At 41.7% G+C, this 24,122-nt stretch overlaps 1 protein-coding gene across 3 annotated transcripts in view; it reads right to left on the bottom strand.

Moving 5' to 3' along the window:
• The window catches only part of scaper (S-phase cyclin A-associated protein in the ER), a 75,532-nt gene that overhangs the window by 1,021 nt on the left and 50,389 nt on the right, over positions 1 to 24,122 (bottom strand). For all 3 annotated transcript variants that reach the window (XM_037767036.1, XM_037767033.1, XM_037767034.1), the window contains 7 exons: positions 17,948 to 18,071; positions 14,843 to 15,072; positions 13,069 to 13,224; positions 9,458 to 9,692; positions 7,783 to 7,932; positions 1,146 to 1,337; positions 4 to 52 (listed from right to left, as the gene is read on the bottom strand). In XM_037767036.1, coding sequence (XP_037622964.1) covers positions 4 to 52; positions 1,146 to 1,337; positions 7,783 to 7,932; positions 9,458 to 9,692; positions 13,069 to 13,224; positions 14,843 to 15,072; positions 17,948 to 18,071 — 1,136 coding nt within the window. The remainder of the gene's footprint in view (positions 1 to 3; positions 53 to 1,145; positions 1,338 to 7,782; positions 7,933 to 9,457; positions 9,693 to 13,068; positions 13,225 to 14,842; positions 15,073 to 17,947; positions 18,072 to 24,122) is intronic.

Here is a 24,122-nt window from a genome sequence, read left to right as displayed (position 1 = left end):
TACCTAGGTGCTTTATATTGTTGTCTGACTCTTTCTCATTTGCAGCACAGTCCTAGAGGAATTAAAAAGGAGCATTAGTACTTACTATCACTATTTTATAATATACTGCAGGTACTAGTGGTGTTGTGTGCGTGTGTACAATTTCATCTTTCTCATCTGGAGCTGCAATCATTAATCAATTAATCGGTTTCAGTAATTTTTAAGAAAAAAAAAGAAGAAAAAAATTCTAATTCCAGCTTCTTAAATGTGAATATTTTCTGGTTTCTTTACTCCTCTATGGCAGTAAACTGGATATCTTTGAGTTGTGGACAAAACAAGGCATTTGACGACGTCATCTTGAGCTTTGAGAAACACTGATCAACAAATTTTGAACATTTTCTGACATTTTATAGACCGAACAACTAATCGATTAATCGAGAAAATAATCCACAGATTAATCCACAATGAAAATAATCGTTAGTTGCAGCCCTAGTCTCATCTAAGATTAATTAAACCTTCCAGCCAAAAAAAAAACCCCAAAATATTTAAAAGCTGCTACTACATCTCATTGTAATTTATAAATCAAAATAAATGTTTTGAGTATAACCGGTGATAAAGAACCATCCGAAACTCAACTGTTTCACTCCGAGGAGGAATGCTCTTGAGGTTAACTCAACAATGAGGGCAGCGGGGCAAGACACCATGCATTATTGCTTTGTTTGAAAGAAATGACAATAGCTTGTCTCCCTTTCAATGGAAGTTAATCGGTGTCTAAACAGTGGTGGTTGCAGAGTGGTGAAGGGCGGGTTGTCAGAGGAAGATGAAGGAGACAAGCTGTTTACTGGGAGTCGAACCAGTGGCAGGTAAATCCACTGTGAAGGAAGCCATTTATCTTTGTAAAAGCATGCCTCTTACAGATCCACCGCGGCCCAGATGAGCAACTGTTAATCAGCCGATTGCAGAGAGAGGTTTCCTTTATGATGTGAAAGAAATTTATTGTGTTTGGATGTTTTATTTAGATGCATGAAACTGTCAAACCAAAGAGGATGTTTTTGATTATATATTCTACATTCTTTATAATCTGTTTTGGTACATCTGTGTGTAAAATAATGATATATTTATGCGCGTACATGTTCTGTATGTGTGACCATGTATCCCATATTTACCTGAATGAATGTAGCCAGCAGCACGCAGCTCATCTCCTGCTGCAGGATGACCTTGTTTTGGGAGTTGTTGTAGCAGGCTGAGATGAGGGAGGGGAAGAGCACTCTGATGAGGCGCGGGTGGCTGAAGTACTGGAAGGGCAGCTGACACAGTTTCTGCAGCACGCTGGGCTGACGGCCAGACTGCACTATCACCTGGAACACACAGGGAGCAGGGCCAGTCAGTCACTAAGCCAGTCAGTGGCACTGCTGGTTGTAAATCACCGCCCCGCGTCCCTCCCACATGTAAATCTGCCACTAAAACAACACACAAACAGCCATTAGGAGGAGACCTGGGGGGCACAGCCTCCCACCACGCAATTATGGGCTATAAAACACAATGATGGGATGTTTTGTTCTTCCTTTTGTACCGAACGGCAAACCGCGGAGCTGCTGTAACATACAGGGGAAATGAACTGATGTCATTATCAGCGGTTAAAAACTTCACTTTCAAGTTCTGTGTTACTGAGCAAAACACTGAAGCGCAGAATCAGCGCAAAAGCTTGTTACCGCCCTCGCAGGAGTGAAGCGCAGGTTGAGAGGGCATTCATAGTGCAACAGGGGGGGGGATGAAGGGGAGTGGGGGTGGCGGGTGTGCGCAAGCCTCCACCAACAGCGTGGCCACCCCCACTTTAAGAAATGAGCAATACCATTAATGGTATTTTCACCCCGCCGACATCCTGCTCGCCATCACAGCCCGTCAATCACACACCATCACATCCGGGCCACCAGTATTAAAACCAAATCACTCCCAGCCTCATTTGATTAGAAAGGGGACCGCTGCAAAGGAAGGGGTCTCGGCCTAATGCTCTGGTCATCTCCCTTGAGCCTGGGAAGACCATGAGCACCCCTCTGAGAGCCAGCGGGGTCAGCACGCTAAATCCTGGCTGAAAAAAACACGGCACTTCTTTACAGTTACAGACTACGGGACTGGGGGGGGCTCAGTGCCAATGGAAACCAGAAGGGCAAGGTGAGGTCCCCAAGTCACGGTGACATAAATTCCCAAGATTTACAAGATTTTAAAAATACACTCTCTAATACTCTTCCATTGGCTTCTCCTTTGATAATGCACTCCAAGTTTGAGCAGCAGGATAAACAAAGCGATAATTCACCCGCTTTTATCAGTTCAAGGTGAAGCTTCTCAGAGCTGCCCTCTACAGCGGCGTTCAAAGGGACACAAAGCAGTGCCATTTCCCATCATGCTTTGTTTAAAGGATCCATATGGACAGGTCAAACAAGCTCAGCTTTAATGCATTGCAAATACTTAAAAATGTGAAGAGGACTGAATTTGTCTTAAGTGTTAATTTTTTGAAAGCTAAGAGAACACATCATTTCTGCTCTGGTGCGTTTTACCGAGTGCAGTATTGAATTAAAGAATAGTCTGGAGTACATTACGAGGATGTAGACCGTGCCGTGAATATGTGTGCGTAACAGTGGAAGAACAAAATCCCCACAGTTTCACTGACTCAATAAGTGTTTTTTCACAAAGGAATGTGGGACTCGGACAAATTCATCCACTGACGGAAGAAAAAAAAAAAAAGGCAAAGGCTCTGGTTGTTTTCAAAAGTAGAGCTGCTTATTTTCAGTGCATGTAGTTTTAGCATTTTCATGCTACTTCCACTAAATCCTACATCATCAGATTTATCTTGTCTGTTGCAACACTGCCCTAAAGACAAACTGGCATTGAAGAGGAGGGTCATAAATTTATACAGCTGAATTCAAAGCCAAAACCATGATTCTGCAAAAGCTAAAGAATCTTTTCCTTCTTGTGTTTTAATCCAGAATATTTATGATTCAGGTATCATAATTTAACACCACAGCAAGTGTTGGAGGTTTGAGCCTGGGCTCCTGAGAAGATCCAACCCACAAATCACCCAGCGATCTCATAATCCTCCACCACGCACAGTTCCATCTTCAGCTGCCTAAACAAATTGTCCACCCTCAAGTGCCTGACGCAGAAAGACATAAAACAAAACCTGGTGGCAGTGAGAGCATGGAGGTTACAAAGAAACCCGAGTCCCCTGCCAACTTTCCACGCCTCTACCAGGTGAGGAGCGACGCCAGAGCCCCGAAATGGTTTCCAACTAGAGATTATGCCGCAGCGTTACCTCTCCCAGCTCAGCTGAAGTATCAGCCTGACATCATAAAACTAACAACAAGCATCTGAAGCCATGCATCTGGCAACACGTATAACGCAGACCCAGTAAAAAAAAAGACTCAAGTGTCTTGGAGGCTCTGTTTTTTCTTAAGTTCAGAGACCTGGCGTTTTCAAACAGTGCCGAGTTTTATGACGCCTCCGTTACATAACTTCCTCACTGTCCACAATGACAACAAAGAGTGTGTAAAGTTAATGTTCTGAAACGCAAACAACTTCTTGGGAAAAACCCAGTGTCGAAGCGGAAACCAAAGTTAAAGCAGATTTGAGAAATGGAGAGGAACAAGAAGAGGCGGTCATCATCCAGCCATGCCATAAAGCATAAATCTCAGATAGCATAATTATCTTGTACGTACGAGGCTGGATGAGGCAAAGAAATTCATCTCATTATACATTTTTCATGTCACACGGCAGACAATCTTGAATGTGTAGAAGAATCTCCATTCATTGTAGCGTCTAGACAGCCTGAACACCTCAGGAGGAGGAAGCCGCGTCAGAGAGAGAGAGGGCCATATATCTGACACTTGAATCCACAATACAAACCAGATCCATCAGAGAGGAACTGCCTCGCTGATAAGACGAGCAGCGCAAAACAAAGTCAGTCAAATAACTGTTTAGTGCCTTCTTTACAACATTTACAATGGGCTGATTGAGACGCGCACAGGACGCTGCGTAAATTACCTCTGGACAATTGGATTGCCGGCAAACGCAGACATTGACATAGACACTCCAACTTGACTTTTAAGGCAATTGTCAGTTGTTTTAAAATCTCATAAAAAAACTTCTGTTTACACAACGAAGCTCAATAACTCTTTATTTATCTCTATGAGGCTGACGCCGTCATTCCACCCCAGATCTTTACTGCTGATAATTCTGCTGAGAAACTAACCTGACGACAGTGTTACAGACAAATGGAAACTCCTCACTGAAAGGTTTTGCGGGGATAAAAATGTCCTCGGCTTCACTTAAAGTCAGTTGGACCTGCGCTCACCCTTGAAGCGGAGTGTAAATCATCTACCGAGCTAACAATCGGGGCCCTCTCCTGCCAGTCAGCGGAGAGTGTGTCTGTCTGTGTTACTCTGCCTCTGTTTACTCTGCTGGGTGATACAGAGAGTGCATTCCCCCGCTGCTGGCTCCCTATGGTCTGCACGAGCTGCACTTACCCCGCAGGCAGCGAGGGCTTGGTTGTCTTGGCTGTAATGGACTGCTGAAGGGAGCGTTTCAACATCAGGTTAACAGGAATTACAGGCCTAAAGCTTGGTTTGGGCCTGCAGGGCAGAGGAAACGCCCTCGTAGAGAATGGGAAGAAGAGGAATGACCCCACAGATAAGGCTGAGCTCTGGAGATGTGTGTGGGATGTGCAGTCTGGAGGTGATCCATGTGATGCTTACAGGTATAAAGAAAACAGTTTACGAAACATAAGCACAGAGGAGTCAGGTTATCTCAGGAGCCAGTGCGGGGGAAAACGATCCCATTGCATTTCTAAAACGTCCATATGCTACCTGAAATTAGACCCGCTCCTGTGTGGATGTGTGTTTTAGCTCGCTCTGCTTGTGCGTGTGTGTGGCCATTTTTTTCCATGTGCTGAAAAATGCAAAGTTTTCTTAAGATTTCCACACTCTCAAAATTGCATGCGTCCTTTTAAAAAGCAAGCGGGAACAAGGTGGGTTAACATGTCAACAGTTTACAATTACAGTCTCGTCAGCTCAAAGATTCAACAGATCAACGCCGCTGGATGATTCACAAATGAATCACTGTATTCAAAGACGAGGAGATTAACCGGCACATATCTCGTCATGGGGAAAAAAAAAGGAAGTACAGTTACATGTCAGTTGCAAAATAGGTGTCATTTGTTCTGCTTTTTTTTTTGTCAAAAGGTCTCTACGGACGCTCCCAGCAGACAATGAAACATATGGCTACATGGCTCGGTGGCCCCCGCAAAGCAGAGACGCACTTGAAAAACACACAAGCCTACATATGTCACTCTCCCAATGGCTTTTTGTGTGACAAGGTGAATTATTCATGCCCCCGGAGCAGAGGGAATACATCACTATGTATAGTGCTGCTTCAAAGTTCTGCTTTTTATGAGCAGCCTTATTTCTAGAGCATATATATAAACAAAAGCTGGTGTGCCGACAGTGAATCAGCAGTCTCCGCGACCGCACAGGCCTCGGGTCGGGCCGCTTTTGTGTTCTGCCAATGCTTACATTAGCTTGAGAAAAGCTCAAGCTGCTCTAAATATTCTCCTTAACGCCATCCATCTTGGTGCGGAACTGAATGGACGCGTTCCAGGAACTGGACCACTGGCAAAGATCAACTCTGCTGGATCTTGTTTCCCGACAATATATACATAAATATGATTTTTTCTTTTAAACTAAATCCTTAACCCCGTAAGCAAGGTAAGAGGATTTCTTTTTTGTTGTTTTCTTATTGGCAGCGCCAAGGTTGTGGAGGAATGACATCAAATTAGCAACATGCTTTTTTCACCAAATACAGTCAAGCATGGCTGCTCTGTTAGCGTCGCTGTGGGTGCACAAAGACGAATCATCTGTCACCCGCTTAATTTAATCATCGGTCCTCATTCAATTATTCAATATAATATGCAAATTGGATCTACAATGACCAAAAGATGCTAATTCTGTACATCAGAATAATTAAATTGCACAGGAGCTGAGAGGAGAGCGCCACAGACTGGAGGAAGATCCTTTAATTAGAAGTACAAAAAAATCTGAGAATCAGTAATCAGCCTATAAATTGTTGTGATGGGGGTTGACTGCGAGCGCGCGGACATAAATGACATATCAGAGGTTTGAGACGCTGAAGCTGTGGCTGCTGCCTGTGTGGGTCAGGCTTAACATAATCAAAGCCCAGCCAACTGTAGCATGGCTAATCAGGGGCCCGGTAGACGGGCCATGCATGACAGCCAATTACACAGCAGCCAGGTCTGCTCCATCACATCCTGCTCACTTCCACAGAGCCCCCTAAGTAGTTGTAACACCGGGGCCAGCACGCCGCTCTGCTTTACCAGCAGGGAACAATGGGTCACTCTGTGGTACAATAGACGACACACAGACCAGAAGCAGGAAGGTGCCAAGTCATGAATCTTTGAACAGGTGCTTTTTGTTACGATTACAAAACTACACCCTTTTTCTGACAAATAATACATGAACAGAACAATAGTAAGATGATATTACCGCCGGGCTCTTCTAACCCAGCAGACAACTGAAAGCATTAAAGGGAACTTGTACTGAAACAATTAAACGATTGACAATTAGTAGATTGACAGAAAATGTATCAATTACAATTAGGGCTGTCAAAGTTAACGCGATAATAACGCATTAACGCAAATTTGTTTTAACCCCACTTATTTCTTTAACGCATTAACGCAACTTGCAATTTTTAGCTTGTAGCGGGCTCAGTTTTAAAGCTAGAGTAAAGACGCTGGTATCCAAACTTGCGCTAAATTTTGGCAAAGAAAAACTGGCATGGCCATTTTCAAAGGGGTCCCTTGACCTCTGACCTCAAGATATGTGAATGAAAATGGGTTTTATGGGTACCCACTCCCATGTTGCTAAAAGTATTAAATACATGACAACTCTCCCTTTACGGTACATTTTGAACAGATACAAAATTTGAGATTATTTTGTGATTAATCACGATAAACTATTTGAATTAATTGACAGCCCTAACTACAATTTTAGCAATTGATTAATTGTGTGAAGTAGTTCTGAAACAATAAGTTGATGAATTCCAGTATAGTATATATAGTATAATAATATAGTATAGTTGTATAAAAATCAATTACTTGAATTCCAGCTTCTCAAATTATGAGGATTTGATGCTTGTCTTTTCCATATATTATGATGAATATCTGAATATATAACTGAATATCTTTAGGTGTTAAGACTGTTAATCGGATGAAATAAGCAATTTGTAGACATCAGCTTGAGTTATGGGGAATAAATATGGATATTTTCCACCATTTCCAAACATTTCTTAGACAAAATGCTAGAAAAAAGCAGTCACATATCAAGTGAAAACACATTTAGAGAAAGCATCTTTTAGAATATCTAATTTCTATTTCTTTTCTTTTGCTTACATGATTTGATATATTTTAATTTTTCTTTACTTTTTACTGATTGTTGTTTTCTTTTTTTTTCTTTTCTTTTTTTTTTACTGTTTTTAGCCTGACAAATAAAGACAAAAAAACCCACACAAAATGTGATAATTAAGATGGGAATTAGTCATGACTTTTTAGATTTTATATGATGATAAATCAAACAATTAATCAACAAAAATTGGTGGATGTATTAATAACAATATCAATTGTAATTTACAACTTTAACTATAACAAAAAATATATCTCATCGTTTAGAGTAGTTTGGTTTTGTCAAACTGAAAAAAAGGTGAATTAATTTCTGTGCAGTCAGGTTCAAGCTGGTTTACCTGGTTGTCCGGGTGGTTAACGGTAAAGTATCCCACACAGATGATGACTTCGTGCAGCAGCTCATCAGAGGAATGCTGGGTACAGTACCAGAGCAGCGAGCTGACGATGTGTCGGAAAGCAAGAGACAAGCCCTCGGCTCCTAGAACAGACTGACAGGTCACACACAAAACATGTTAGTAGGTTTTACAGTAAATGAAGCATAAATTGTCTATGATTGTGATTACAAAGAGCTCCATATAATAACAAAGTAATGAATGACTATATGTTTTGCTGCTGGGAACATACATGGTGTAAGAGAGTAAGCAACTGAAGCGGGGTCCCGCCATAAAACACCCCAATCCCGCTCAGAAATGAGATGCTAGGAGCAGCTCACAGACAGTATTTATTAAACATGTCAGTGTGACAGAGCACCATAAGATCATCACTAGTCCACTGTGTGTTAGCATCGTAACATCCATAAACGCAATACCTGAGAGGCTTTTCTCAGGCCTCATAACGTATGCATGCAGGCAACATATTAAACTCACTGAACCATGTAAGCAGCTGTCAGATGGAACAAAGGGAAATTGTTATTTAGCAATAAAATTTAGATTTAGATTTAGAAAAAAAATCTACTTTCAGATTGAAAAGGAAAACAGTAAAACCGCTCAGCAAGGAGGGGGAAAACTTTATTTTTGAGGATCATTTGTTGCTGCATATTCTGCCAAAATGCAACCACTGCAAAACCCAGTTATTTATATAGCAATGAGCCCTTTTGAAACTCCTCTCTAAACATATTATTGGGAGCTGATGCGGCAGCGCATAGCCTTAACGGCCTGAATTCTGATCATCCATCTATCCACCGCAACACATATTAGCCGGTGCTGAGCAGCTAATGTGAAACACAAGGTGATTACAACCCCCCGGGCCCAAAAAAAAAAGAAACATTATTTAAAATGTTCATAAAACTCCGGCAGTGAAATGCTTTCATTTCCAGCTGTTTTGAGTTGCCTGAATGTGGCGGGTCAGTGAGAGGAAGCCGCTTCAAAGTAATTACCACGAGACATTAAAATAATTAACAGCGTTCTCGCTCGCTCTCGTGCCTTCCCGTCTATGTGGTGAGTTAGCACAGTGAAGCTGTCGCCCCCTCCTCCTCAGGGTGGGTAATGTACGGCCCGGCATACAGTGATAATCACTCGTGCTCCGTCCTAACTGCTGACCATTCAACCCCAACAACTGACCCGGGGTCAGAGGGCACCGGTGTTTATGTCCACAGGTCAGCTTTGTCCTGAGGAGAGTAACTCCTCTTCTAATGGCTCTTAACAAAGGAACTAGCATCAATCTGATCACGTATACAGATTTATTAAATCCAGAGAGGATCATTTAAATATTTATAGGCATTTTTATGACATGTGATAAGGGACAAGTCACTTAAGTTGCTCTTTCTACTGTTTATTCAACAATTAGTTAATGTGAAGGTACCAGCTATTCCTTCTACAAACCATGAACTGTGAATGTCATTCTATAAAATATGTATGGTATAATAATTTATCTACAATACAGAAAATATGCTCTAACAGTCAGATGCAGAACTGTAAAGAAAAAAAACACTACGTCTAATCTTTTGTCACCAATAGACAAAAGGATTTTTTTTTATTTGTGAAGAGTGAAAACAGATTATATTTTGGATAATACCTGGAAGGCGGATAGGTCAAGCAGGGCAAAACTGTTGAGGAAGCGGATGCCTTGCAGAGCCACCTGGATGACCCCGGGGCTGTAGGGTTCCTGACTCTGGGAGGAAGACTCTGGCGAGAAACTGTGCAGCAGGATACAATACAGCGTGTGCACCACTCCCACCAGGTCTGTGGACTGCAGCAGGGCCGTCAGTCCAGTCGGGTCCTGGCGTTTATTGTCAAATATAGTGGGAGTACTGGAGAGGAGGAGAGGGAAAGTGTGTGGTCAGCAAAACCAAAAATACATGAAAGTGTTTATTAATCCATTAGTATGATAAGGAAAAATGCCATCAATGCATTACTTCTGATTGGTCAAAAGTCTTGAAATTTGGTTTGGACTAGGGCTGTCAGAGTTGACGCGATAACGCGTTAACGCAAATTTGTTTTAACGCAACTTGCGATTTTTAGGTTGTAGCGGGCTCAGAAGAAGACCTAAGGAATCCATTCATATCAACCAATACTAGCTTTACTAGCTTTTTCGAGAAGGGGGTTAAATAACGCTCCAAACTTGCGCTAAATATTGGTGAGGAAAAACATTTTCAAAGGTGTCCCTTGACCTCTGACCTCAAGATATGTGAATGTAAATGGGTTCTATGGGTACCCACGAGTCTCCCCTTTACAGACATGCCCACTTTATGATAATCACATGCAGTTTGGGGCAAGTCATAGTCAAGTCAGCACACTGACACGCCATATTATGATTTTGAGCATATTTTTTTTATGCTAAATACAGTACCTGTGAGGGTTTCTGTACAATATTTGTCATTGTTATGTGTTAATTGATTTTCAATAATAAATACATACATACTTTTGCATAAAGCAAGCATATTTCAGAGTATTGAATACATGACAAATCTCCCTCTAAGGTACATTTTCAACAGATAAAAAAAAAGTGCGATTAATGTGCGATTAAGCACGATTATCTATGTACAATCATGCGATTAATCCCGATTAAATATTTTAATCAATTGACAGCCTTAGTATGGACATACTCTAGGCAAGTGTCTAACGATACAACAAAATCCCATTTTTATTAATAGCCAAAGTCAGGTTTTTTGAAAAATGAAGAAAAATGCTAATATTGTGTTTATTATTATATCATATCATTGTTTTTTCCATATGAAATATTTTTTCCATTTTTTTACGTGTGCATATCTTTGATATTCAACTTGTTATGAGTTCGTAGATACCAAATACTTGATTGAGCTCCTTGTAGATTCTGAGATACAGACATTTTCTTCTTATCATACCATATCTAGTATTTGGGCACATGGGACTGCTGTTCTTTCCTAAAATATAATGGAGTCTATTACAAAAACAGTTGTCCCATGTGCCCAATGACTAAATATAGTATGACAAGAAAAACTCACTTTTCAGCCAACAGTTTGACTGATTTTGAAAATGTCCACCCATTTGTCCTTAGGCAAGCCCAGTGAACATTTCAACCGAAGGAAATAAATAACAAATACACAGAGATATGATACTAGGAAACACTGCGTAGCATTGAGGTCTTTATTTTGTGCTTTTATGCTGCTGGTGTCAAGCAAAAAAAAAAAAAAACTGAACGTCAGACCGTTCTCTCACTGCCACATCCCAAGACTTAGGACGCAAATAACCGTCTAGACCTCGGCGGCTTCTAGATTTACTCACCAGACAAGGGCTTAGAGATGACTTTCCCTTTAGATAAGAGATACAACCCTGTTCGTGCTGTCTGTATTACCTGACTTAGCTGACTGCTGCGAGTGGAAGAGCACCAACTTTAAAATGTGTTGCATATTGACATGTTGGATCCCAGCTGCTACAACTTCTGCTCTTCATGTGCTTCTGTTTATTTATGGAATAACAGTTTTTCAGTCTTTTGCATGCAAGGAGCCTCCAATCTGTTTCACTTATTTGACTTAACTAGTAAAATTCACTGCCAGCCAGTTTGGGTGCAGCTGAAGAGTGGGACCTTCCAAGATTCAAGATCGGCTCTTCCGCTCCCACTCCAGCTACAGTAAACATAGTAATGCCATGACGTGTGAAGCTCATGGCAGCGACTTCAAGCTGGCGGATCGCACTGAGCTGCCTGACAAGGTGCTGAGTGCTTCGGTGCATTTAATCAAGGCCCGCCTGAGAGGATTCAAGGTGATATGTTTGTTTGGTTCCAACAAGATGCCACCTTGCTGGTTAAAGGGATCAGTAACACCACCCTTTCATTGAACATCACATTTAACAACAAAGCCAGAGATAACGCTTGTTGGAAAGAGGAGGTAATTTGAATATAAGCTTGACAGTACGGAGAAAAGGCTTCAATCTGGTTCCAGTTTTCTAAGCAAATGTTTCATGTTAAGGGCTTCAAAAGATTTAGGAGGAGAATCCAATAATAGAAAATGTTTTTAACACAACATGAAATAAGTTTAAAAGTCTTATTTAATCATATCAGTACCTGCAGGGTAAACTGGATCATTCACTCAACATTACTGACATAAAAAAAACCTGCGATGCTAAAGAAAATGAATGCAATAATGTTATTAATTCTTTCCAGTCGCAATGCAGAAGACTCTGGTGAAAAAACCCTCGGCTAGTACAGACAGACAATTTAAGACTACCGCAGCAGCACCCAGCTATGATTTGCAGCCATGCAGAATGGAGGGTGTGTGACCTCTGGATGGAACCTACAGTGCATGCTGATACTTGATGTTAGCCAACAGGCTCTGCGTGAAATATGCTGCTAGGCAAGAACACAGCCTCCTAATGCCATTATAATCCCCTGACACAGCAACTGGCATGGCTAAAATATTCTACAAGCCCACTGAGCATTCTTATATACACGGAGAATCTTGGCAGAACAGAGCTTGCGCTGCTGTATTGATCATAACACTGCTCTCATTAAACCTGCAAAGTCTGACACTGTTTTCTCACAGATATTCAGTGACAAACTGCTGAAGATATCTTCTACTGTGCTGGTGTGTGAAGCAGCTGGTCATTGTTACTGCAGCACCTTGCAGCTGGCAAGGTACAGCAGAAACACTGGGCGACACTTCAAACGCAATGACAAGATCCTGGAGTAATGTGCAGCCGAGCGGTGCGGTTGTTATGAAAAAAAACTTAATTGGCTCAATTGATACCTAGATCCTGGATGACAGTTCAAATGCATAAAGCTTATTCCAGTTCAAATTTTATTGCACGGCATCAAAGCATATCTGCTACCGCGGTCAGCATTTCTTTTTCCCTGTGATACTGATGTCCCTCGGTGTGACTGTGTGCGTCGCCTCTGTCAGCGGCGCCACTGAACCTCTCTGAGTGGAGGTCACTGTAGCACACGTGGGTGGGCTCCCCCCACGCTGCAGGCTAAGGTTTATGGTGAGTGACAGAGCGCTGGGTCAAGTAGATGCCTATCTCTATCTGCAGTAACGACAGCTTAGCCAGCTAGCTGGCTGGAGGAAACGACCTGCTGGCTGATTGCAGAGGAGCCACGGTCTTTGTTTGAGTAAACGTGATCTTTACGGATCCTTGTGACATTAAAGAACTGACTCAATCCCACAGAGAAAGGTGTGTGTGTGTGTTTGAGTGTGTAAGAGACATGCTCACCGTCCGGTTACGACGAAACACAGCTTACACATGCTGTGCATCAGAGCCGAGGCTTGCTGGAGGAAAGCAGACATCTTGGGGTGCTCGTCTACAGGACCTTGGATCGACAAGAAGCACCCGTACAGCTTGTCAATCAAACCCATGTTTACTACATAGCTGGAAGAAACACAAAAGAAGAGAAAAAAACAAACATGCAGTGGTTAAAACAAATGTACTATGGGAGACTTCCTGTGAAAAAAAAGCTCATCTCACACAGGCAAACAAAGGCCTTTACTGTGCATACTTCCACAGCACTGCAGCTGAAAGCGGATACCTCACCTAAGCCCTCCACCCCCTGCTATTACTGCGATATCTCCAATTTGTCTTTGCCAATGACAGGTCTCATGATCATGTTCCCTGTACTCTTTCAGCCACAAATCACTGCTAATAGTGTCATTAGAGAGCTGTTGTGGCCCCTGTGCCAGCCCAGCTCTGGGCCCTTGACAGTCTGCTGACCTGGGGCCGTATTCTCACAGCTCTGGTATGCTCGGACCTTCGGGCTCAGCTCAGGCACCAACAGCTTACGGAAATCTATAGGAGCACTACGGCTGCCAATCAAGGATCTCTAGTAGCTGATGTGAAGCCACGGTTCCTCGTCTTATCACCGTCTCGACTCTTCGCTTCTTTCGCATACCTTTTTTTTGTTAGAACTGTCACTCATTGAGGTCCTCTCAAAACAGGTGATTATGACCGTTTTCAACCTCCACTGCAGGTCATCTGACACTTGAACCAAGTCCCATTGTTTTGACTTGATCCTCTTCCACGGCTTTACTCGGGTTGAAAGGATCTTTCCTCACACCGACTGCTTTGTTTCGATGCCTGCTCTCCGTTTGACAACCTGCTTGGTGGTCGAACTTGCCGCTCCGTGTGTCTCAACATTTATGACAATGATAGGGGACTAAAAGCGCTGAAAGCCAAACTGAGAAACTGGTAATGAGAGGAAAGGAAATGGCGATCTCCTCTCTATGTGATATATGGGTTTGCATAATGGGAGAGTGTTGCAAAAGCTAAAAATGTTTTGATCTTTTGTCCTTCCTCGCGAGCATATACATTATACGAGGCAGTTGAGGTAAATCTTGTGCTCGTACTTGGGATTACCAGTCTGACGACACCATTTTTCTCAGGCCCTCCCCTGTCTCCAGGGTTACGACTGGGTCAGTGGATGAGAGTGGTGGGCCTGTGCAGCTGCTCCGTTCAGATGAATCATGGCTTGTGGGAGGGATGGTGGAAAGACTGCACTCTTCCACACGGCTTCATCGGGCCGGGCCTGCCTTTCCTCACAGCCCACATTTCTCCAACACAGCCCCGACTCCTACAGCCCCCAGACCCACATGGCTAGCTCCAACGCCAGGCTCAAGGAGACCTTTCAAAGCTTTGGAAGTGCTCTTTGTTTATGCTACTTTGTGCCCCCCCTAGAAACTGATTTGACTTGAAATGTGGTGCTGAATGTGTGGAAAAAGCACACGCTGGAAGGATGCCAGACTACACCCTCATTCTCACACTACTCCCATTCTAACAAGACACCAGTTGGACCATTTCCAAGAGATCTGACATTTTGTCAGATTGTTCTTTACATAAGGCACGCTGTTGAGGAAATCAGAGGTTGACCAACTCTCAACCCCGGTGAAGAGGAGCGGAGGAGGGATATACTAAAGGAGGTAAAAAGGTCGTGAGGTGCCATGTAGAAGGAGGAGAAGCAGTGTGAGAGTAGTGCTGAGCATTAGAAGGGAAATACCTGATGAGGTCTTGTATGCGAGAGTTGAAGGACTCTGTGGCAGAGCTCTTGACCTTGGCATCTGGGGAGGAAATCCATGTGTTTTCGCCTTGTCCAGACTCGTAGATATGCGGCCAGAGGGACCCCAGGATGGTAGAGATGGTCTGCAGGAGGCCTGTAGTCAAACCCTCAAAGACTTGTTTGTTCACACTGCGCCCAAAGATAGATTTGTCCTCATCTGGCACATATAGCTGCGAGAATTGGGGAAAAAATTACATTAGAGGAGGTAGCAATTAATAAATATTTGTTAAAAGGCAAAATGTGTGTCAAAATATAATTTTAAATTAAATATTATGATGCTGCAGAGACGTCATGGCCTATACACAGTGGGCAACTCCAGGGTCTGAAAAGTGAAGCCAATGCTGAAGTGCCTTAAACTTGCATTCTTTCTAATATCCAGCAGGGGGAGACTCCTCTGGTTGCAAAAAGAAGTCTGATTGTATAGAAGTCTATGAGAAAATGATCCTACTTTACTACTTACTTACTTACTTACTTACTTACTTTATTAACTCAGTAAACGATGTAAACATGAGTTTATGGTCTCAATCGCTAGTTTCAAGTCTTCTTTAATACAGCATGATGTTAATTTAGTAAATTATGGTCGTGGCTACTTTGTGATTGTCAGGTCGCTACCACAGCGTTGTCCGGTCTGGGAGTTGTCTGTGTTTTCGTCTAAATATCAGTCAAAATAATCTCAATCCGATATTTTTTCAAAATCGTTCATCCCTAGTTATTATTCACCGGCTTTAGGCCAGAAACTTAGACTCATTACAGTTTACACTCTTGAGGTTTGTAATAGCTTATAGTAGCTGTTTAAGGCATTTCCTCAGCCACACAAAAGACAAAAAAGCTGGTGTAAAAAGGTAAAGATATGAACGAGCTACATGCTGACAAGATAAAGCCCAAATAAAAAGGCTGTAGAACGAGATGGAACAGAGTAGTCAGAAGAACATTTCTCTCATTTGCATTTTCCAGACAAACTTCATGAAACACACAAGAAGCATTTAAAGCGTTTAAAATATAGTGCTACCGTGTAACGTGGAGAACCTCGCTAAGGTAAAACCTTCTCATTTGCTCTAATGGTTGGGGTGCATGCTGACAGCATAGGTAAATCCACCGACATTCTCCACAAATCTAATTAAAAGGGTACATGCTCATATGGCAGCGCAACCCCCACCGCTTTACTCTATTGCTCACACACACGCATACCAGAAACATAGACATACACATGAATACACACTCAGTCTAGCAATAAAAAAAACAAAAAACAATAACATAAACAAAGCTGTGCAGAATTTTTAAATCTTTTACTTGTAAATTAAATCACAACTTATTACAGCAGGGTGTGTGGGTGCATGAGCCTAATTCTTAATCTGTAATGAACACACAGAGAACAGTTAGTTTGTCTCCTGCAGTGCTGCTGGATATGTCAGTCAGCAGAGCAGCTGCTGGGATATGTTTTATATAAACTGAACCATACAGGCTAACCTCTCCCTGTGTGCCCTAAGGAAATATGACTGCTTTGGATTGGAACTCGCTCACTGGAGAAGGAAGCCCCAGAAGAGTTCATGCATGTACCACAACCCTGTGCTGCCTGTGCCTTGTCCTGTCTGTGTTGTGAGTGTAGGCGGCCCCAGTGAGCCGCCACCGTTAGATGTTTGGAGTGGGCTGATGTTTACAGTCCTTCTTACAGAGTGCTGAAGGATATGGGCTGACATGTCGCCGCAATGCAGCCTGCCTGACTGACTGCGCTCTCACATTCCCCCAGTCAGGAGGCATCTGTGGAGAGGTTGGGCCAACGGTTTGTTACTCGCTAGCTTGTGTCTTTCATTAACACTGTGGCAGGAGCAGACACCAGCAAAAACGCAGGGTTTTCTCAGCGGTCAAAGGACTGTATATCAACAGATGAATGTTAAGAAAACAAAGGAAGGTTTGATTAAAAAGGCTAAATGTATGTGTTAGGGGTGGGAATCACCAAAGGCCCCACGATACGATATAATCACGATATTTACGTCACGATGCGATCTTAGTGTGATATACTGAGTATTGCGATAAGATATAATGCTATTTATTATCTTTTTTCAACTGCAAATGATGCAGTTTGTGAACTTCTGTTTTATCTAATAAGATACAGTTTAAACTCTGTTCATCTCAGAGTTTTCATTCACATATCTCAGAGGTTAGAGGTCGAGGGCCCCCTTTGAAAATGGCCATGCCAGTTTTTCCTCACCGAAATTTAGCATAACTTTGGAGCGTTATTTAGTGTTCTTCCCAACTAACATGACATAATTGGTACCAATGGATTCCATAGGCTTTCTAGTTTCATATGATACAGTATCTTCTCTCTAACTCTAAGACTGAGCCCACTACAACTTCTTAAAGACAGAATAGCGGCCGGGCCCGTCATCAGGCCGTCGGATTGTTAAGAGGTTAATAGTTTATATAATAAAAGATTATACTTGACGTCTGTGTATCGATACAATATTGCGATACTATGCTGTATCGATTTTTTACCCCACCCTTAGTATGGGTGGCTACGTTAGAAACAATTGATCACGCCTTGAATACCTTATATCTAAACATATTCAGCATCTCCTTTACATTTACTGCACTTTATACAAATTGAAATAATGATGTTGGCACAAACTAATTACTCAAATACTGAGTCTCATTGCATCTTTTGTGAAACATTTTGTTTGTGATGGCAAATTAGGGGTCTTGGTTAGGGCTGGGCGAGATGGAGAAAATCAAATATCACGTTATGTTTGACCAAATACCTCAATATCGTTATTGCGACAATATTGTTGGGTTGACTTTTGGTGAGGTTTGTGATAAATAATCATCAGTAATGTGGATATAATGAATAAGACAGCTAGAACAGTCTGGTAAGTTCAGAAAATTAAATCACTTTACTGTATTGCAGCCTTTAAAACCAGGAAAAGACAACACTTATGTCGTATTACGATATCCAAAATCTAAGACGATATCTAGTCTTACATCACGATATCGATATAGTTTTGATATATTGCCCAGTCTCGGGTCATGTGCTGGGATGCGTAAACTTACTGTGAGCTGATGCAGCAGCAGGTCCATGAGGAGCGCTATCTTGTTGCTGAACAGCACATAGGAGCAGTTGAGGGAGCAGCAGGAACATGCCAGGTAGTAGGTATTTACAGCAGCACAGAGGGATCTGAAACAGAGAGATGACAAATAGTTATTGATCACAAGGTAAGAAAAAAAAAAAACACCTCAAGGCAAGGCTGCTACTCCCCCTTGCAATGCAATCCGTTAAAGAAACACTACTACTGGGATGTAAATGTCTCGCCCTGGGCACTGACAAGACTATCTGCAGTCATCAGGAAACCAAACACACTCTCCTGTATTTGTGGTTCCTTAAGGGTGCAGTTTGTCTTCACTAGTCAGAAGCATATCTCACCGACAGCACGAGCAAAGGAAGCCGATTTGAGGAATAAAACACTCATATCAGCTACTTATGCGGAGACTCCCCTCACTACAGCCACCTTCAGAGGAGCGGAGTGCAATCTCAGTCCCATCTTGGCTGAGATGGTGCAGCGTTTCCGCCGGAGAGATAAAACTACTCCTCTCAGCAGCTCCTCGCAGCCGCCAGGGCCGAGGCAGCCAAACATGCCTCTGTATTATGTCTGCTCCAAAACAAGCCGCAGAGAAGATTAATGCTTCAGATAACTGACCAATCGTTCTGCTGTGACTACTACTCCCCCTCGCCCCCGTTTCATCAGTTAATATTTTCTGACAACTGTATATTTTAGCCATTGGCGGGATGGCGTGTCCTATCTGCTCGCTGGAAGAAAGGAATCTGCCTCTCCAGTGCCTAAAGTAGGCCATGTTTATTTCAACTGGTAAACATTTTGATATCTACCGAAACCTTCACATCTGCTGCGCGTTTTCGGTCAAACCACGCTGGCATAGGAAAGGAAAATAGATTAGGCTGAGGCAGACCCCAAGTCTGTCAATAACTTCCTCTATTCTTTGCTCTGCATTCGCTCGTGGGCGGATCAGTCGCTTCGCTGTATCATTATTGACATTGCAGAGTAAAGCTGTCAGACGAGGAATGCGGCGTTAATGTGAGAAGCACTATGTTTTGAGTGATCGGATGGTGTCCAAATCTGACATCAAAGCTCACTTCCGTCCACCTGAAAACAATAACAGAGCTCTTGCAAATTGTTAATGTCCTACATGGCAGCTATATTGACAGTAATTTTTATTGAAAGCATAAAGTCGTTGGAAAAAGTGAAGCCATAATGGTTAAGTGCACTGATTGAGCAGTGTGTGTGGAGCAAGAGGTGAAGTAACACGAGATCCCGACCAAACTACGCTGTGTGCAGGACTCTGATTCTCCAGTGAACATGGGACAACGATCAGCTTCTATGCAGATACCAAAAACGACGTTCTCAAATACTGTCGTATAATTATATGCTTCACGCAGCTTATGAAATTCAAGCTGTGGTAGCTGACATGTACATTCCTCCAAAGGACAGGAGTTACTTAGTTAGGTGCTTTAAGTCACTGTCCTGGTATTTAAGATCATGTGCTTGTTGAGTAAAGTAGTGCACAATAGTAGGGATATCATATGACCTATCGGAGATAAAATGACTACGCAGGACTGACTTGATTACTGTCAAAGAGCTGTTTCAGAACGGCCAGATAAAGTTCATCTTGGTCAATGGCAGCAGTCAGGTTACATCCATGACAACTGAGATTTGGTGCTCTCTTCCTGACAAATGTTTGTTGTTCGTAAAGTATACCTGGGAAACAGCAGCAGTAGTGTCACCATTTTCTTTTATAACAGCGTCAATCCTCCCTGGAATGCTGCCATGCAAGTCCGTATAATGGGATATTCAATCGTTCCTTCAAGAAGAAATGAAGAAGGCAGTAATCTCCCTTGAACTCTGAACTTCTCGTAAAGATTTAGAGAAGTTTTAGATCAGCGGACTGGAGAGGCGACGCACTCCTTCTGACTCTATAAATGCTCAAAAAATTATTTTCTTATCTAAAAAAGTGCAAACTTTTCTCCTATCTTAGACAGGGCTGTGTATTGTCAAGAATCTGGCATTAGAGGGGTTAGATTCAATATATTGTGATATATAGCGATACTGTAATCAAGGCGATATATGCACTTTCTTTAAACTGTCATAGTATAAACACATCACCTTATGCATAAAATCTGAATAAAGAAAGTAACTTTTTTCTGAAGTCAGAACAATTTGATCTGCATTTGCATTTATCACAGTCCCTGTAACATCCAACATCATAGCACTACTTTGAGAAGGCACATACAATGAGAGGGAGCATCTCTTTGCAAATCAAATAAAGTATTGACTGAGTTAATCTTTGCATTTAAACTATTAATTAAGAATCAATACAGCCTTTTTGAGAATCAATACATAATCACAAAACATAATATCGTGATACTCGATATTTTTGATACAGGCAGTTTCCACATGGCTTTGCGATAAACACTAACTTTGCCAAACTTACAATGAAATTATGTGACAGGTGTGTTAATTCGGTTCGGTCATCAATTTTGTTTTGGTAGTTTTGTAATGTTAAGCCACATTTAATGGTCGCTCTATCTATGTCCAACAACTTTTGAATAAACTCTTCAAATGCAGTTTGTCCATGTTCGGCATATGGTGCAATGATTTCTGAGACTGTTCCCCTTGTCACATCCTACTTAAGAGTATAAACAGGATAGAGCTGCGACAAGTAATCAATTAGTTGTCAACCATTGAATGAATCACCAACTACTTTTTTTAATCGATTAATCGGTTTGAGTAATTTCTTAAGAAAAAAAAGTCAATTCTCTGATTCCAGCTTCTTAAATGTGAATATGTTCTGGTTTCTTTACTCCTCTATGACAGTAAACTGAATATCTTTGAGTTGTGGACAAGAACAAGACATTTGAGGACGTCATCTTGAGCTTTGGGAAACACTGATTGACATTTTTCATAATAATAATCGTTAGTTGCAGCCCTAAAACAGGGTACTGTAAAACTTCAGCTTTTAAGAAAAAAGTTTGATTTCATGACAAAACAGGACAAATAGGAAAGTAATACTACACAGCAGTGATATTAGGGTTTTGAACATTTCAATTCAAGGCATGTCTGTATTTTCTCTCTGCAACCTGACGAGTATATTCTAATTAAATCACTTGACTTCTGTCAAGACAGATCGGGCCCTCTGGCTTTACAATCGACTCACTCAACTGCTCATGTAATGAGCATGCAATTGCTTTGTAACACAGCTAATCAGGCTTGTCTTTGGTCGTCTCCGAACAAATGAGGAGGCTGTCAAAGGCATGTTTGAGTTATGCCCTAACACCAGCTTGTACAATGAACCATCACAGTGATCTGTCTTTGGTTTCCTCCCACCTAATTGAGCTTGATGAGCACGACACCTGATAGTCCGCCCTCTGTGGGATTCTCACTCATCTCAATACCCCTCAATGACAGCTCCAGTCAAAGATTTTAAGGAACAATTTGGTAAAGTGCCACACCGCCCTGTCTCATGTTGCACAAAAAACTTTGTGGGGACTGATGTGTGCCAGTCTATCTGAGGCAGGCCGCATTCCTCCACCTACACCACTACGGGGTTCTCGTTACACTGAGAGATTGTGCTTCACATGTTCCCAAGATGACCACAGCCACCATCCATCCATCCATCCATCCAGTGCATTATCACTATTAGAGCAATTCTGCTTTGAAGTGTTGAGGTTGGATTTGAGAAAGAAAGTGAGATGCAAATAATGAGCAATGTAATCTGCTCATCTACACTAAACAGCTTAACCTCACACACAGCCAGGGGGAATACCATTTTACCTGCAAAGCTATTCAGATCCATAGAGAAACGAGGCCAAGAGGTAGTGGGATGGAGCAAATCTGATCCTGTCTCGCCCCCCCTGCAGCCCTCTGGGGGCTCTGCCTGGGTGGCCAACAACCCTACGCATGATAAGGTGGAGGCTTGGGAGGAGGGGGGATTGATTGTGCAACTGACCTCTGAATTTAAACTAATATTCACTAATATCACTTCATTTTAGGTACAGGCTAGAAAAAAAAGACGAAGAAGAAGAAACTATTCCTGAAGGTCAGGATTTGTCCACGATGTGACTCAACTCTCCAGCATAAATCAGAAGTAAAAACCCAGGTTTTCCTAGCAGAGAGCAGAGAGATATACGGTTATGGTTTTTGTCCATCTTTCAACATGAAGCCATTTATTATAATAAATGGCCAACTCCCAATTCAGCTGACAACAGGATAGACAAGCATGTAAAAGGCTCTTTATGCTTTTTGTCACTGCCTTGACTTATCAACCTCTGAGATCTGTGCTCCTCAACCTGAGTCTCACATTTCTCACCCTCTCTGTGCGTTTCCTATGTGCCCAGTCGAGCCTGACTGGAGCGACGCTGCAGAAATCTGACCAACTTCCAGATCAGGTGGAGTCCCTGCCTCTTAAACAGGGTAAATTTGTGTTCAGGGGAGGAAAAAGAATCCTAAGCCAAAATAAAAGGTGAGGAGGCAAATCCATTTCCTTGTGCTGTCAAACAATCCCTTCATTCACTGCTATCTAAATGACATTTAATTTGATTCTGCTGTTGATCTCCCCGATACCCTGAGTGCTTCCAAGACATCTACTCTGGCTGTCGTGCCACACTGGCCAGGTATGAAGGGGGAGAAATCTGATGAGCCGTCACACAGCATCCCGCAAGGGAGCATGAGTGCCTGCACACATACACACTCACACACTCTCTCGCAAATGGTGGAAAACATCCTGAAATAAAACCACAGGTAGCGGGTCTGATTTCACAGGATACTCCAGGTCATGTGAGACAGTGGTGGAAATACAAATTGGGTTAACACGCAACGTCCAAGGACTCTTAAAGCCTTCTCTGGAGATCACCTGTTCAAGTTACCGCCATAGCTCTGCTTTTCTTTTTTAAAAAACAACGTACAGTACGATCAAAACATTAGAATACAAACTGTTGAAATAGATTTTTGCTCAGCAAATTATCATGATGAGTGGCTCTGTTCTCTTTGTTGTTTGGTTTTTAAAATCATAGGTTGTGTACAGGCAGATAGATCCCAGTGCTGAGACCATTCACAAACAGTAGCCTTCATACGTCTTTGTTCCTCTCTCCTCTTCAGTGACCCCTATTGGAAGACATCAAAAAGATTCTAGTCATCTTTGACACTGGTTTTGGGTTTAACTGGTATTATGCAGCTATCATAACTACTGAAACACAAACAAGAGTTGGCCACTTTATTTATTTGGTCCTCACTAGTTAAACAGTCTAGGACCAAACAGCTTCAACTGCATTATAGTGATTAGATACTGTGTAAGTTACTGGTACAAATACTGGTACATATGATGGGTATTATGGGTACTTCATATATATACTAGAGCTGCAACAATTGATTTGATTAGTTGTCAACTATTACATTAATCGCCAACTATTTTGATAATTGATTTTACTCATAGTGAGTTTGAGTCTTTTATTTTTTGTCAATTCTCTGATTCCAGCTTCTTAAATGTGAATATTTTCTGGTTTCTTTACTCCTTTGAGTTGTGGACAAAACAAGACATTTGAGGACGTCATCTCGGGCTTTAGGAAAACATTGATTGACATTTATCACCATTTTATAGACCAAACAACTAATCGATTAATCAACAATGAAAATAATTGTTAGTTGCAGCCCTTATATACTGATGGATCTCAATCTAAAGTATTGTTTTATATTTAAGTCCCTTTAATAATAGAGCTGAAATAATTAGTCGATTAAGTCAATTGACAGAAAATTAATTATACCAAAAATGTCTCAAATTGGAATATTTACTGATTTTCTTAGACTTCAATGGTAGTAAATTTAATATCTTTTGGTTTGAATTGGATTCTGTTAATTGGATAAAACAAGTAATTTGAAGACGTTATCTTGGGCTCTGACATGCGATGGGCATTTTTCACTATTTTCTGATATTTTATGGATAAATCTATTACTTGTAAAAGTAATCTGCAGATTAATTGCTCGTTGCAGCCCTACTTAATAATATTAAAATGCAGATATAAATATGTTTAACAATGGCAACGAGTGATTTAATCATATTAAATCCCATAAATTTGAATTATTGAGAAAAATAATTAACTTAATGAAAATCAAATTAACTAACAAAACTAATGTGAAGTCAAATTAGTGTTGTTCACAAAAAA

This window comes from Sebastes umbrosus, chromosome 4 (genome assembly GCF_015220745.1).
Source record: "Sebastes umbrosus isolate fSebUmb1 chromosome 4, fSebUmb1.pri, whole genome shotgun sequence".
Taxonomy (NCBI): Eukaryota; Metazoa; Chordata; class Actinopteri; order Perciformes; family Sebastidae; genus Sebastes; species Sebastes umbrosus.
The sequence above is the reverse complement of the archived record's forward strand: the minus strand, read 5'-3'. Positions and strand labels throughout refer to the sequence as shown.